Source organism: Lissotriton vulgaris, chromosome 9 (assembly GCF_964263255.1).
Source record: "Lissotriton vulgaris chromosome 9, aLisVul1.2, whole genome shotgun sequence".
NCBI classification, from domain to species: Eukaryota; Metazoa; Chordata; class Amphibia; order Caudata; family Salamandridae; genus Lissotriton; species Lissotriton vulgaris.
Window position 1 is genome coordinate 338379168 of NC_141697.1, and position 13351 is coordinate 338392518.

Consider the following 13351-nt stretch of genomic DNA (forward strand, 5'->3'; position numbering starts at 1 on the left):
GATTGCAAGTTGGTTTATCTTTACTGTTATTCACATTCTTAGAGGGTAGCACGGTAATTTGGTTTAACATAGGGGTGACTGGTTCAGTAAGGAGGTGGGGATCACAGGAGTGTTGTAGGATGATAAGTTTTCTTTTTTCTGATTGTAAGCAGCGCGAGCAAGGCGCTGGGCGGCGTGCTGTGGAAAGCCTCGTTTTAAAAACGGCTTTGTGTTTATTTTTTACGTGTACTGTGACTTTGACAACTCCAGTAGCGTGTGCAATTTTAAAAAACGTATTTTCTGGCGGGAGCATGTAATTTCATCTGCAGGGATACATACACTGTTAGGCTGGTTGTACGAGCTTTCTGGCCCCTTGTAGTGTCCCGGTCCGTCCCCGTCCCGCCACAGCTTTTGTGTGCCGCTAGAGCGGAGGGACGCGACTCCTCCCACCCACAGCATCACTTCCGGGCTGGGCTCTACTAGAGTCAATGTGCATCCGGCCGCGCATCGGACGAGTGCAGCGGGCGCGACGATGACGCGCTTAAGTCCAGCCAGTCTGCGCCCGTCCGCGGCCGGACTGCGGCCAAGGCCAGTTATGCTGCCCCATCGGGGTCCGAGCCAGTCAGGATCAGTTGGTCTAGGCAAGACTTGCTGGCCTTCGATCTAACAGGGCCGTGCAAAACCCACTCTCTCGATCCTGAATCCTTCTCAGAGTCGGTTACATGCCCAGACTGTGGAAGATGGTGGGATATGGCCGACCCTCCACAAGAGAACATAGCGAAGGCATATATAGATCAGCCGGACAAAGGTCTTAGAGCGGGACTTTTGAACTGTAGATCGAATCCCAAGCATGGCACTGATATTTGGCTACTCTTAGAGAGCCAGGAATGGGATGCCCTGTTCCTAACTGAGACTTGGTTGAACAAGCAGAATTTGACAGCCATTGCTCTAGCAGTACCAGAGGGCTTTTCTATGTGTTTTTCTAACCGCGAGGATGGTAGGAGGGGGAGGAGGCGTGGCCTTAATCTGCAAGGACTGCTATACCTTGTCATCCGCCTCGCCAGTTCTAATTCCCAGGGTGGAATGTCTATACTTCTGCCTCCTTCTCAATCCTCAATTGGCTATTGCCGGGCTGGTGGTTTATCGCCCCCCGGATTGCTTAGACAGTAACACTTTGCGACTTATTGATGCTATTGCCCAAAGCTCGCTGAAGCACGACCACTTCTTAGTTGTAGGAGATTTTAATATCCACATTGATAGCCAGGAAAGTTCACAGGCAGAACAACTCGTGGCCTCATTAAGTGCGGCGAATCTGATGCTTCAGAATAAAGGTCCCACACACAGAGCAGGGCACACACTTGACCTGATCTTTGCCACATTTAAGGATATATTGATGGAAGAAGCACAGCCATTGGTCTGGTCAGATCATTGGCTTATTCCCTTCTCAATAGTGGTAGAAGGCGTAGTGCCCATTAAGGGCAAACGCTCGTATCTAAAGAGGCAATGGAAAAACCTTACCCTGGATATTATGGGCCCTATTCTGGCGCAAGCTCCGCCCAAATTTACTAATAATGTAAGCGCTGATGCGCTGGCTTTAAATCAACGAATTGGAGATATGGTGGAACAAGTGGCACCCGCTAAGAGGATGATGTCGCAGAGAGAATCGCCCACAGCCCCGTGGTTTTCTGCCAAATTACTGCAGGAAAAAACAGCCTGTAAAAAGTAGGAGGGACTCTGGAGGTTGGGTTATTGCCCCTTAGCTAAAATACGATATAAAGATGCTATTAGATCTTTCCATAAATCGATGAAAAAGGCAAAAAAAAGCTACTTTGCGGCTTCTGTCCAACAGGCAGAGCATTCTAGCAAAGAAGTCTTCAAAATTGTTCAGTCCTTTTTTAAACCACGCTCCATTGAGAGAGAGATCCCCCCATCCATAACACTCTGTGACAAAATCTCTCTCTTCTTTGATAATAAAATACAGAAAGTCTACTATTCTTTCGAGCCGCCCAAACCTAAGGTCAAAGAGGAAATAGGGAGCGAGGGCCCGATGACAGCCCCCCTTGGGAAATTTCAGCGAATCCAATTGGATATGGTGAGGCAAGAAATAATACGCTGTAAATCAGGCTCGCCTGAAGATCCTTGCCCACCCAAATTATGGGGACTGTTGGCAGATTTGATCGCGCCAACTCTGCAGCACATCTGGAACACCTCCATATGCACTGGGGAGTTCCCAGAGGGCTGGAAACATGCCACCCTTTTACCCTTAAAAAAGAAGCCAAACGGAGACCCGGAGGATTTGAATCATCTTCGTCCTATTTCCCTGCTGGCAGCCCCCGGAAAAATGTTGGAGAAGCTGATCCAGCGTCAGCTAAATGCCCATATTGAGGCAAACAATATACTACATGAAACCCAGTCAGGGTTCAGGCCCGGTTTCAGTACTGAGACGGCGCTGATTGAAGTGGCCGAGTCACTAAGATGGTCGTTGGATTCAGGAGAGTCGGCTATGCTGATGCTCCTGGATCTATCGGCCGCTTTTGATACCGTGGATCATGATAGGCTGGTACATCGGCTTACAGCAATTGGGCTGCGTGATCAAGCACTTGGCTGGTTGCAGTCCTATTTATCGAATAGAACACAGAAGGTTGCAATAGGCCAATGCTCCTCGAGGCGCAGGGCGTTGAGTTGTGGGGTCCCGCAGAAGTCGGCTTTAAGCCCCCTACTATTCAATATCTATCTTGCCCCACTTTTTACACTCATTGCCAACTGGGGAGTCACCGCTATATCATAGGCGGATGACACCCAGCTGGATTTCCCTTACTCAGAAGTGTCAGAGGTGGCCTTTGCGCGCTTTAAGGGCTGCCTCCAAGATGTGGCAACTTGGATGAATACAAATAAGTTGAAATTGAATCCGGGAAAAACGGAACCGGCAGAACTATGGTGGCCGGCTGAGATGGGCACCCCCCCCCACCCCCAGCCACTGGGCAAAGAACCTTGGGGTAAAATGGGACGATAATCTTTCTTTCGCGCCCCCAAATCACCGGATGCTGCTTGAGTAAAATGAGGAACCTCCGACAAATCTTGAAACTACTGCCTGAGTCCTGTCGGAAAACGGTGATCCATGCCACAATTACATCGAGGCCGGACTATGCCAATGGCCTGTATATGGGTCTTCCTAAATATCTGACCCAACGGCTGCAAACTGTACAGAATGCTGCGGCTAGGCTGCTGAAGCATATACTGTTTAAAGAGCACGTTTCCCCCCATATTTGTTCTCTGCATTGGCTGCCGATATCCAGCAGGATTAAATTTAAAGCTCTCACACTGGCCTTTAGGGCTCTGCACGGTACATGCCCCAACTATCTGAGATCACGACTCCCCAGATACACTCAGACCCGCTCTCTTCGCTCGAATGATCGGGTTTTACTGAGTGTGCCACGAGTCAAAAGGGCAAGACTGGGCGGTCAGACTTTTTCAGCTAACACGGCTCGACTGTGGAACACCCTACCACCTGATTTGCAAAGGGCCCCGTCAGAACTGAGCTTTAGGAAACAGCTCAAGTTTTGGTTATTTTCACTGGATCATTAACTTTGCTCGCTTACCGGGCAGTCTGGCTTTGTTTTGCTCTCACAGCGCCGGGACACCTCCTAGTTGAGGTAGCTGTTCGCGCTATAGAAAAAACAGTATTATTATTATTAAACTGCATTGTGAAGGTTAACAGGATACAACTGTCTGAATCGTTTCATATTGTTATAGGAACCCCTGACGAAGAGCCCACGAGGCTCGAAATGATGAGCTCACACTGTTTCACCTTTTATTGAGTATGTTGCTGCGAAAAAGCCTATGGCACTCAGTATACATTGGAAGACGCTAAACAATTCAAAGAATAATAAAGATGGAAGGTGAAAGTATGCTGTCTCAGCGGTGTGTTAATGAAACTTGGAAAATAATGTTTAAAAGGTTGATTACAAGATTACTTTAGATAAAGTTGAAATGTACGACTAAAAAGGAGGGAAGGTTTCCCACACTCGCAGTGCGACGGGAGGGGCGCGCACACGTGCTCCAATTCCGTTGATAACATTCTAAATAGGGCATACCTTACTCCAAGTTGCATCTCCAGGATCTACCAGGGAACCTCTTTGCTCCGTCTTAGGAACCGGTCTCCAGATGTGGACCTGCCTCAAGTCCCATGGTCGTGCGAGTTGCTGAACGACTGTTGGGCGTGGACCATTGATCTACTTTACCAGGGTACAGGGTATAGCTTGTATAATTCCTTGTAGGAACTGGTATTTGGCATCTTCTCTTGCCCAGACCTGGCTAATCATTGACTAAATTCTTAAATCTGACCTTCGTGTTAGCAAAATGCCATATTACGATACTTTGGAAGGACCCTATCCCAACAATGGTACAGTACTCGGGCAAGACTTCAGTCCCCTGGCTGTCATCTGAGGAGAGAAGAGAAAGCAGGCTTCAGCAAGTACCCCATTTCCCATTCACTTTGAGCATTCCTCTGCTGTTACACTAGATCTTCGGTCTCCTGCTTTGCTAGTTGCTAACTGGCGTAGACACTTTCACAGCTTACATTTTGAGCATTGCAGCCTACAGCTATCTCTTATGATAGACTGAAATGCTAGCAATTGACTGTCGCACACCACTACTGCCCATATGGTTTGCAGGATGTGGAAAGGAATATCCTGGGGTAGGGTGGCCCGGATAGGAAGTCAAAAGTAGGGGGGTTACTTGGAGTGTTCCTAATAGAGAGAAGGAGGTGTAAGGTAATAAGAAAAATGACATGCTTGAAACACTGTCTTCTGGAGTATTACTTACCTTGACTGTAAACTACCTCGTTACTATTGCATGGAGTTGTAGCCATAGTTGAAGTTTATTTACTGCATGGCTGTTTGGTGCTGTTGCCTCATGTACACTGTGAAATTCAAGTGTAACCTTGGATGGCGGTGAGTGTATTTGTCAAAAGTTTAATGGGGTTAGAAGCTTGCTTGATGGGGTAGATCATTCAATGCTTACAGGTGAGAAGATGAACAACAATCAGTCTAAAATTGAGCATTAAATGTCAGATTTGAGCATCATGAATGGGAAAAGACTAAAAACAGTGTAATAGCAGATATCTCCAAAGCCAGGGCTGCTGTTTAAAACACACAAAAGACAGAGAGATCTTTTCTTTTAGCTTTATTTTTATTCAATACATGCCTCACAGTACAAACAGGTCAACATCTCAGTTCTACTAGCCAAGTGGCTATAAATACCACTCAAGCGCATGAAACAATTTTAGAAAATATTATTCAACTCAACACATACTCCTTGAGTAGAGTCCAACTTAAGTTGTTTCACTGAGGAAAAAGGAGCCGCCATACAGCAAAAGTTTTGGTACTCAAAATGCATCCCTCCTATGATGATTTCCCCCGCCCCATCCTCCCCCAAGATCGATACAACTGGAAATATAGGACTCCCTCAGTCTAAGAGTTTCTTCCCACCTCAAGAAGGGATTGAGCAGAGACACATATGTTGGAGTGTGCAAGGACCCAGGCCTTTAAGCAGTAAACCCAAGAGTGGAGATGCGATCAAGAAAAGAATAGCCACTGTCTAGAGGAAATATATGGAGGGGTGAAAGTGCAGTGTGCTTAAGAGTGAGAAAATACCCTGGGACGAGAGGGTGCCCTCTTGACTTGGGGGTTGGGGAGGTGAATTCTTCATTCATGGGGGTAGGCCGGTGATTGGGAGTTAAGGCAAAATAAGGGCGAGGGAAAAGAGGAAAAGAAAGTAAGGATAGGGGGAAAGAATGGAGCAAGACACTGATCACTCTGTCAAGAGTTATGGCTGGCACTTCATTCTCAAAGCTTCAAGGATGGCCTAAAGACTGCAATGGATAGGTTATTGATATACACAAAGTAAAGGTTAGTCGGTACAAATTCAGGATGGGCTTGAGCATCTGCATCTGGCCTAAGAATTAGGTGGTACTGCTGGAGAGACCAATCTTTCTCTGTAAAACTGTGCCAATGAAGTTCCCTGATGTTTGTCACTTCATGAGATATTTAGAACACTGAAGCACTGTGAAGGTAAGCTACACTGCAAGCCAAGGGTGTATGACCAACAAATCATGAATGCCTACATCTGGGGATTGTCACATATGGTGGCAGCATTGGTTTGTGATTGTAGTGCGATTTCTGTAAGGATATGGAAAATACGGCATGGTGTGTTTCGCTGTATAAGGTCAGCTATGTGCAGTCTTTTCTTGTGGACAGATGTGTGCATTGGTTCATTGAGCATTTCAATAAATTCCTCAATCTTCCAGACAGTACATTAAGGTTTTCAAGGTGTTGCACCCAGTGTTGTGTTTTGTAGTTGATGGTCATCTTCTGGTGTCTTTGTTTGCTGCTTTGTTCATTTTATGCTATAAATTAGTTGACCTGTAGCCGAGGTTGTTTAACATTTACACCCTGTTGTACTAGTTGGCACACTGTGGATTGTATTGTAGGTCTGTGGTATTGTAGCTTGTGTTATGCATTGGTAATATTAGCTATTTGTGGAAAAGAGATACAAATCATCCAACCATTTACACATTTTAAGTGCCGTCTTACCAAGTAGAATAAGCAAGTACTGGCTCAGAAACATAGTACAAAATACTTGGCGCCACCAGATACTGTATTGCTCAAATAATACAATTTCAGACGCAGGCAAAGAACATACAACAGATATCGCATGCATAAACAGACAAGCTTACCTGGATAGCCTTCCAAACTTGTTCTGACGTTATTCACAGAGGGATAAATCTAATAAGACAGAAGATATCACAGCCTCATTATCATGCACATTGCATAAGTGCACTTTTCCCAGAAAACCGCAATTTACATTTACTAAAGTTTGACCAGCTATGGGAGTCTAGTGAAGCTACCAATATTATTCACAAATTCCACATTTCCATTTTTGTGCTATAATATTTCTCTATTGAATAAACATCAATTATGTAAACTTAATTCAACTAGTCTCATTATTTGGTCTGACTTCCATTGTCCTGAATTTATAATAATGACTGCATCCAGTCCATAGTACCAGCTAATTTTGTCGACAATATGGTTACAGAATTCCCTGCCTGAATACACTAGTGTTTTTGAATATCTACACCTTACATAAACAACTGCAGTGTACTTACCTGGTCAGGAGTTTCCACAATGCAAAGTAACCCAGGAACCTTCTGGCACTGTGTAAGAAATTGAATTTTGGTTGGGGGGCGGAGGGGGGGCAGAGGGGGGGGGGGTGGAGTCAGGGTGAAAACCCAATTCTAGCTACAACCACAATCCTTCTCAGGGGAAACTACAAAAGTCCCTAAATTCACCTCTCCTTAACCTTCTGGTAGCTCAGCACAAAAGCAGTGACTTACAGACAGTGTTAAATACTTATGCCGCACCCAAACAATAATAAAGTGAAATCATAAGACAAGAAAAATCCCAAACCAATTTAGAAAACTAGGATACATTTTAATAAGTAAAATTATACCAAGGAATTACATCCAATCAGTAGAACCGGAGATATGAATTGATAAAGATGTTAGTGAAATCTATGACCTAAAAGCTCAAAGCCAGAACCACAGGTATCTGGGCAAAGTCAAAAGTTAAGGCCGACCGCGATGGAAGGAGCTCAGGTACGACACACAAGGTGAATTGAGCAGAGGCTCAGCTTACATTCAGACTTCAAAGAAATTTGACAGACAAATCCAGGACAAGGTTGAGTTTAGTAGGGCAAGCTGCAGGCTGGGTCAGGGGAGGAGCAGACGGCCCTGGGAGCAGCTGTACAAAGTCTTGGTGAAGCTGTCAACGATGGCATCAGGCTCAGACAACGTTTTGGAAGCCGAAAAACTCCAGCGGGATGAAGCTAAAAGCTGTAGCCGAAGAGGACTCCATGAGGCCGGAAACTGTTGCTCTGAGTTCCAGCAGAACAGGATTTGTTACTGCGGAGAAGAACATAGAAGTCAGGCCAACCGGTGATGCACCTTGGGTAGATCGGTTGGCAGGTATATCCTGGTACCTATAACACCACTTCCAAAGATCCATCAACTGGGGGGCAACACTTGCGGGGGTGGAGTTAGGAGTCACTTCAGCAGGTGCCACGTACACGGTTCAAGGTGTCTGGAGCATGCTATGTCCCTGTAGCTCACTTAGGATGCCAGCCAACTAGCCCTTAAAATCACTCCGGTAGTCCTGGGTTTAAGAAGCAAGGCAGGCTCAAGCAGCAGGGCAGTCCTCTGGGGACATGGTTTCTGCAGCAGGTAAGTCCTCTGGGGAGCAAGGCAGGTCCAAAGCTACAGGGCAGTCATTTGGGGGTCCAGGCAGGGCTTCTGAAGTCTCCCAAAGGTCCAGGAGTGCACTGAAAGGTTGCTCTCAGGATCAAATATTTATAATTGGTGTTAGCGTTTGAAATGTGGGACATCCTGGGATCTCTGGTTTTAGAAAGTTTTCCCCTTCCACTGCCAAGGCTCCAAGAAGTCTGGGCGAAAAAAGACCTTTATCAAATTTCTCTGTGTGTATGCTGGAAGCACCCCTTTGGAGTGTAAATGTGGAACGGAACCGCTCTGACCCCAGACACCCTGGCACTGACAGGCTAATCGTCCATAAGAAAGTAGAATGAGAGTTACAATAATGTTATAAATAACATTGACCTCTGTGCCTTTGTTATTTAGAATAATATATGGGTGGAACTAATACGGAAGGGGGTCTCTTCTGGCACAATCGTCCGGATTAAAGTAGAATGAGCGGTACATTTAATAACATTGACCAATGTACCTTTCCTATTGTATTGAAAAGAACATACGGGTGGAACTAGGACCGAAGGGGATTCCTTTTGAGGCAAAGATAGTCCCGGCAGAGGTGGCCATTTTGGGTAGGTTGCGGTCTAGTCTTCTTCAGGCGCCGGGAAACCCATTGAGGGTAGCTGCGCGCAATACAAGTTCAAATAAATAAACAAAAAAATTCAGGCAAACACTTTACGTGCGCAAACGCAGAAGTTTCTCCATACTTAACTAGGTTTTGAATACCGACTCCTCGTTCAACAGAGCCACGGCGAGGCAGTATCCTGAGCGAGTGAGCAACCTTTATGGAGTGAATACGGCACAGCCGTTTGTTCTCCCCCCTGGAACAACAAGCATTTTCCTAACTTTTTAAGAAAGGCATGGCATTTATCCCGGTTCTCACATTAACTAACTCTCATTTTCAATAGTGTGTGACTACAGGCGCTCCTCCTCTCCCGTGAAAATTCTCATGGAGCAATAGCTTGGTATTATAAATGTATGTTAAATTCTGTTACTTATCATTTATAGAGGCAACATGATACAGCACGCCATAAACATATGGCCATGACGATATTTTTGTGGAGTCGGATCAAGAATACGCTTGATTGCAATAGAGTGTGTGTTTTATGTTTTTTGTTGTGGCGTCTGGTATTGTTCTTGTTTGTTTTTCATGGGCAGCACAGTACCTACTTAACATAATAACTGTGGTGCATTTAGAGAAAAATATATCACTTCTCTTACAGATTCCCACTAAAGGGGTGGTGCGCTCCAGAGACTGTTCTCATATATTGTAATATAATGATGTTTTTTTATCCTTCCAGACTTATTTAAGGAACCATACCTATCAGGGTATAGTATCAAGTGCATGCCATTCTATATGCATTATTTCTACTTGATTGAGTAGCAGCCCACATTGTTGTTTTCTCGTAAGAGTGGTATAGGGATCTTCTAGGGTCCTGATGAGAAGCCAGGGGGATGGTCCCGAAACATGTCGACTAAGGAGGTGGTAGCCCATTGTAGCACAGCACCTCCACTCCCCACTTTTAATAATACCAGCCAGAAGGAACATTAACATTTATTTTTCCACATAGTCAGGTATTTTTTAACGTACTCCACTATCTACACGTTTGACCCTTCCACTCTTCACTCCTTCATTACACACAATATATTCACTACCAAGTGCTCCTGTGTCTCCGCTGGCCGTAGCACGCTCCGTCCCGCAGCGGGGCGGGAAGTACACAATGATGAAGCATGCCACCAAGGGTTCTTTTGGTGGGTGAGGGTTATTTTAACAAAGCAGTGTCTGTAGGGACACACAATTGACAGCGAGAAAACACTTTGGAAGGATATCTTTTTTTCGCTCTATCCAAGGTGGACTTCTATGGTTTCTTTATGGCTTATTGAGGAGGACGAGTCCACCTCTTGTTTTCTTTACCTCTTCACTCCCTCCTTTGTTTTTGGGTACCCTGGCAGAATGACCTGTCTTGCTGACACCTAGTACATTTTGTCACACGTTTTGGGAGGAATACACAAAAGCCAACAGCAGAGAAAATCACAGTTACAAGAAGCAGCAGGCACCAAATGGTTAGGAAATGAAAATGTAAACTTTCTCAAAGTGTAACTGTCAGAATTGTGATTTAAAATCCAACTTCGCCATTAAAGATTTTAAATTTCAATACATTTGAGTCCAAGCATGACATTTTTACCTGCTCCCAATCAAAGTTAGCACTTACTAAATGTAACCCAATATTATCCAATGGGAGATATAAGCCTTAGAGCAGTGAAAAACAAATGTAGAAACTTTTCACTATGAGTACATGAAAAGTTTAGTCCCACTTTTTAAATATATTGCACCCTGCCCTACTGGCTGTTTTAGGTGTTCCTTAGGGCTGACCTACATGTATTGTTAGGGAAGGTTTAGGCCTGGCAAAAGGTTTATTTTGCGAAGTCAAATTGGCAGTTAAAACTGTACTCCAGGTTGCAATGGCAGGCCTGAGACATGTGCTACTTTAGCTGGTGGCACAATGAGTGCTGTAGGCCTACTAGAGCAAAAAGAACAATTGATGGACAGAATGTGGAACAATGTCATACCTTCACCCCAGTACAGTGATCTGGGCCTAAACCTATTCTTTTTTTGCTCCACATGCCATTCCAGTTTGAACCCAGCCATATGCAAATCAGTCTTGACCCTGCTCCCTATGGGAACCGTCCAGCCCGGACTGCCAGGCCAGGTCCTGCTTGGACATGAAACAAGCATCCTAGGGTTAAGCCCAGATCATTGTGACTGGGGGTGAATGTTTGCATTGTTCAGCATTTGGTCCATCATTTGTTCCTTTTGCTTTTGTCATCTTAAGTGGGAAGGGTACGCCCAGACATGGGTCCCATGCTCAGTGCGACACCGGATTCAAGATAGCCTGATGGATGTGAGGTGATGCCCCGAAACTGGTCCCTGGATGCTTGTTTCCGATCCAGAGAGGACCTGGCTTGCCAGTTAGGGATGGACTGTTCCCATGAGGCACAGGGTCAAGACTGATTTGCATATGGCTGGGTCCAAACTGGGGTGGTGTTGTGGGCAAAAGAACAATGGATTACACCCAGGTCTTTGTGAATGATTGCATTTTTCAGCAATCCACCCATCATTTGTTCCTTTTGCAGGCCTACTAGAAACGTTTAATTTAAAGGCCATGGGTACAGGTGTTACCACATGCTAGGTACTTACAAGAAAATTAATTAAGTACTAATCAGGTAGAGGCCAATTTTACCTTATTTTAAGGAGAGAGCACAAGCACTTTAGCACAGGTTAGTGGTGGTAAAGTGCACAGAGTTGTAATACCCAAAAAAACGAATTCAGAAAACAGGGGAGGTAAAGGCAAAAGGTTTCGGGGTGATCCTGCAGAGAGGGCCAAGTCCACCACAAAGCCACTATTTTATGCCAAGTTAAAAAAAAAAAGGTCTGGAAAATGTTTTAGAACAGGAGATAGGAGAATGCTGTTTTGATTGGAGTAATCCATGCACAACATAGCGGGCACCCAAATGCATATTGCGGCCTATGCCAGCAGACGTTTGTCCCAAACTGAATGTGCTTATTCACAACATGAGAAAGAAAGTTTAGCAGTGGTGTGGGATTGTGAAAATTTCCAAGCATTCTTATACGGAAAGCCTTTCACGCTTGTGACGGATCATCAAGAGTCGTTAACCATCTTTGGCAATTCACAGGCCAAGATGCCTCTTTGCATTGAACGTTGGGGTCTATAACTACAAGAATACAACTACATAATTGTGCCCTGTCCAGGGAAAGATCAAAACCATGCTGACTACTTCTCACAGGTGCCTTTATAGTGCTTTGGTACATCTTCTAAGATAGACGAAGCCTACATACATTTCATTGTGAAATCAAGCACACCAGCTGCTGTTTCATTGGAACAAATTGTCACTGCTACGATTCATGATAGAGATATGTTGAACCTGAAAGACATATTGCAAACCAGTCTTGGAACCAGCACACTTGACCTCTAACCAGTGACAATGGATACCAGAAGTGTATAAATGTCAAAGACAAACTGTTTGCTACTCAAGAAGATGTTATCCTGAGGGATTCAAGAATTGTTGTTCCAGAGAGTTTGTGACAACAGATAATTGAAGTGGCCAATAAAGGACATTGTGTAATCGTTGCCACAAAACAAGCTCTCCAAGACAGAGTCTGATTTTCCCATCTCAATGAGAGAGTTGAAAGAGGGTTGAAGGCCTGTCAACTGCCTTTCATCGAAAACCACTTAATCCACCTTAAACATGTCAGAGTGGACAAATGATACATGGGAACAAATTGCTGTTGACTTCCAGGGTCTTCTTGACAAAGGACATCGCCTAATGATGTTTGCTGAGGACTACTCCTGCTTTCAATAGATAGATCTCTCATCCACCACTCAAGAAAGAGTAATCGAAAGATTAGACAGCATCTTCGCAACATGGGGTGTCCCTGCAATCCTAATATCTGACAACAGCCCACCTTTTAACAGTTGAGAATTCACATACTTTAACAGTCATCTTAATGTAAAGCATCAGAAACACATACCTCTTTGGCCACAGGCCAATGACCTTGTCGAAGGTTTCATGAGTACTCTTGAGATAGCTTTTCAGGGTGTTTTTTTTAGAAAAGCTCAACATTACATTTTTTTTTTTAATTCTACTCTTCAAGCTTAAAGTTCAACTCCTCATTCGACCACAGGTGAAATCCCTGAAACCTTGAAGTTAAGGAGAGCGAAGACGACCAGGTTACCTCATTGGACAAATAGAAGAACAAGTACTGAGGAAGAAACCCGTTTAAGAGACTTAGATTGTTAAAGAAAAATGAAATCCTATGCAGATAAGTGCCGACATGAGAAGGACATTACGTTCACTAGAGGAGATCGAGTGCTTGTCCATTAGCCTGGAAAACAGAAATCTGATGCTCTCTTTAATAATGAGCCTTTTCATGTTGTGACCAGCAAAGGACACATGGTGACTGCCCAACCTCCTGGGAAGTCTATCACATGAGATTCTTCGCAATTCCAACATGTGGCTCATCACTCGTCAAGC

The 13351-nt window shown here is 44.6% G+C and overlaps 1 protein-coding gene across 1 annotated transcript in view; it reads right to left on the reverse strand.

Moving 5' to 3' along the window:
* The window catches only part of TDP1 (tyrosyl-DNA phosphodiesterase 1), a 980389-nt gene that overhangs the window by 670884 nt on the left and 296154 nt on the right, over nt 1-13351 (reverse strand). The window contains exon 11 of the mRNA XM_086937678.1: nt 6716-6764. Within this exon, the coding sequence (XP_086793804.1) occupies nt 6716-6764 (49 nt within the window). The remainder of the gene's footprint in view (nt 1-6715; nt 6765-13351) is intronic.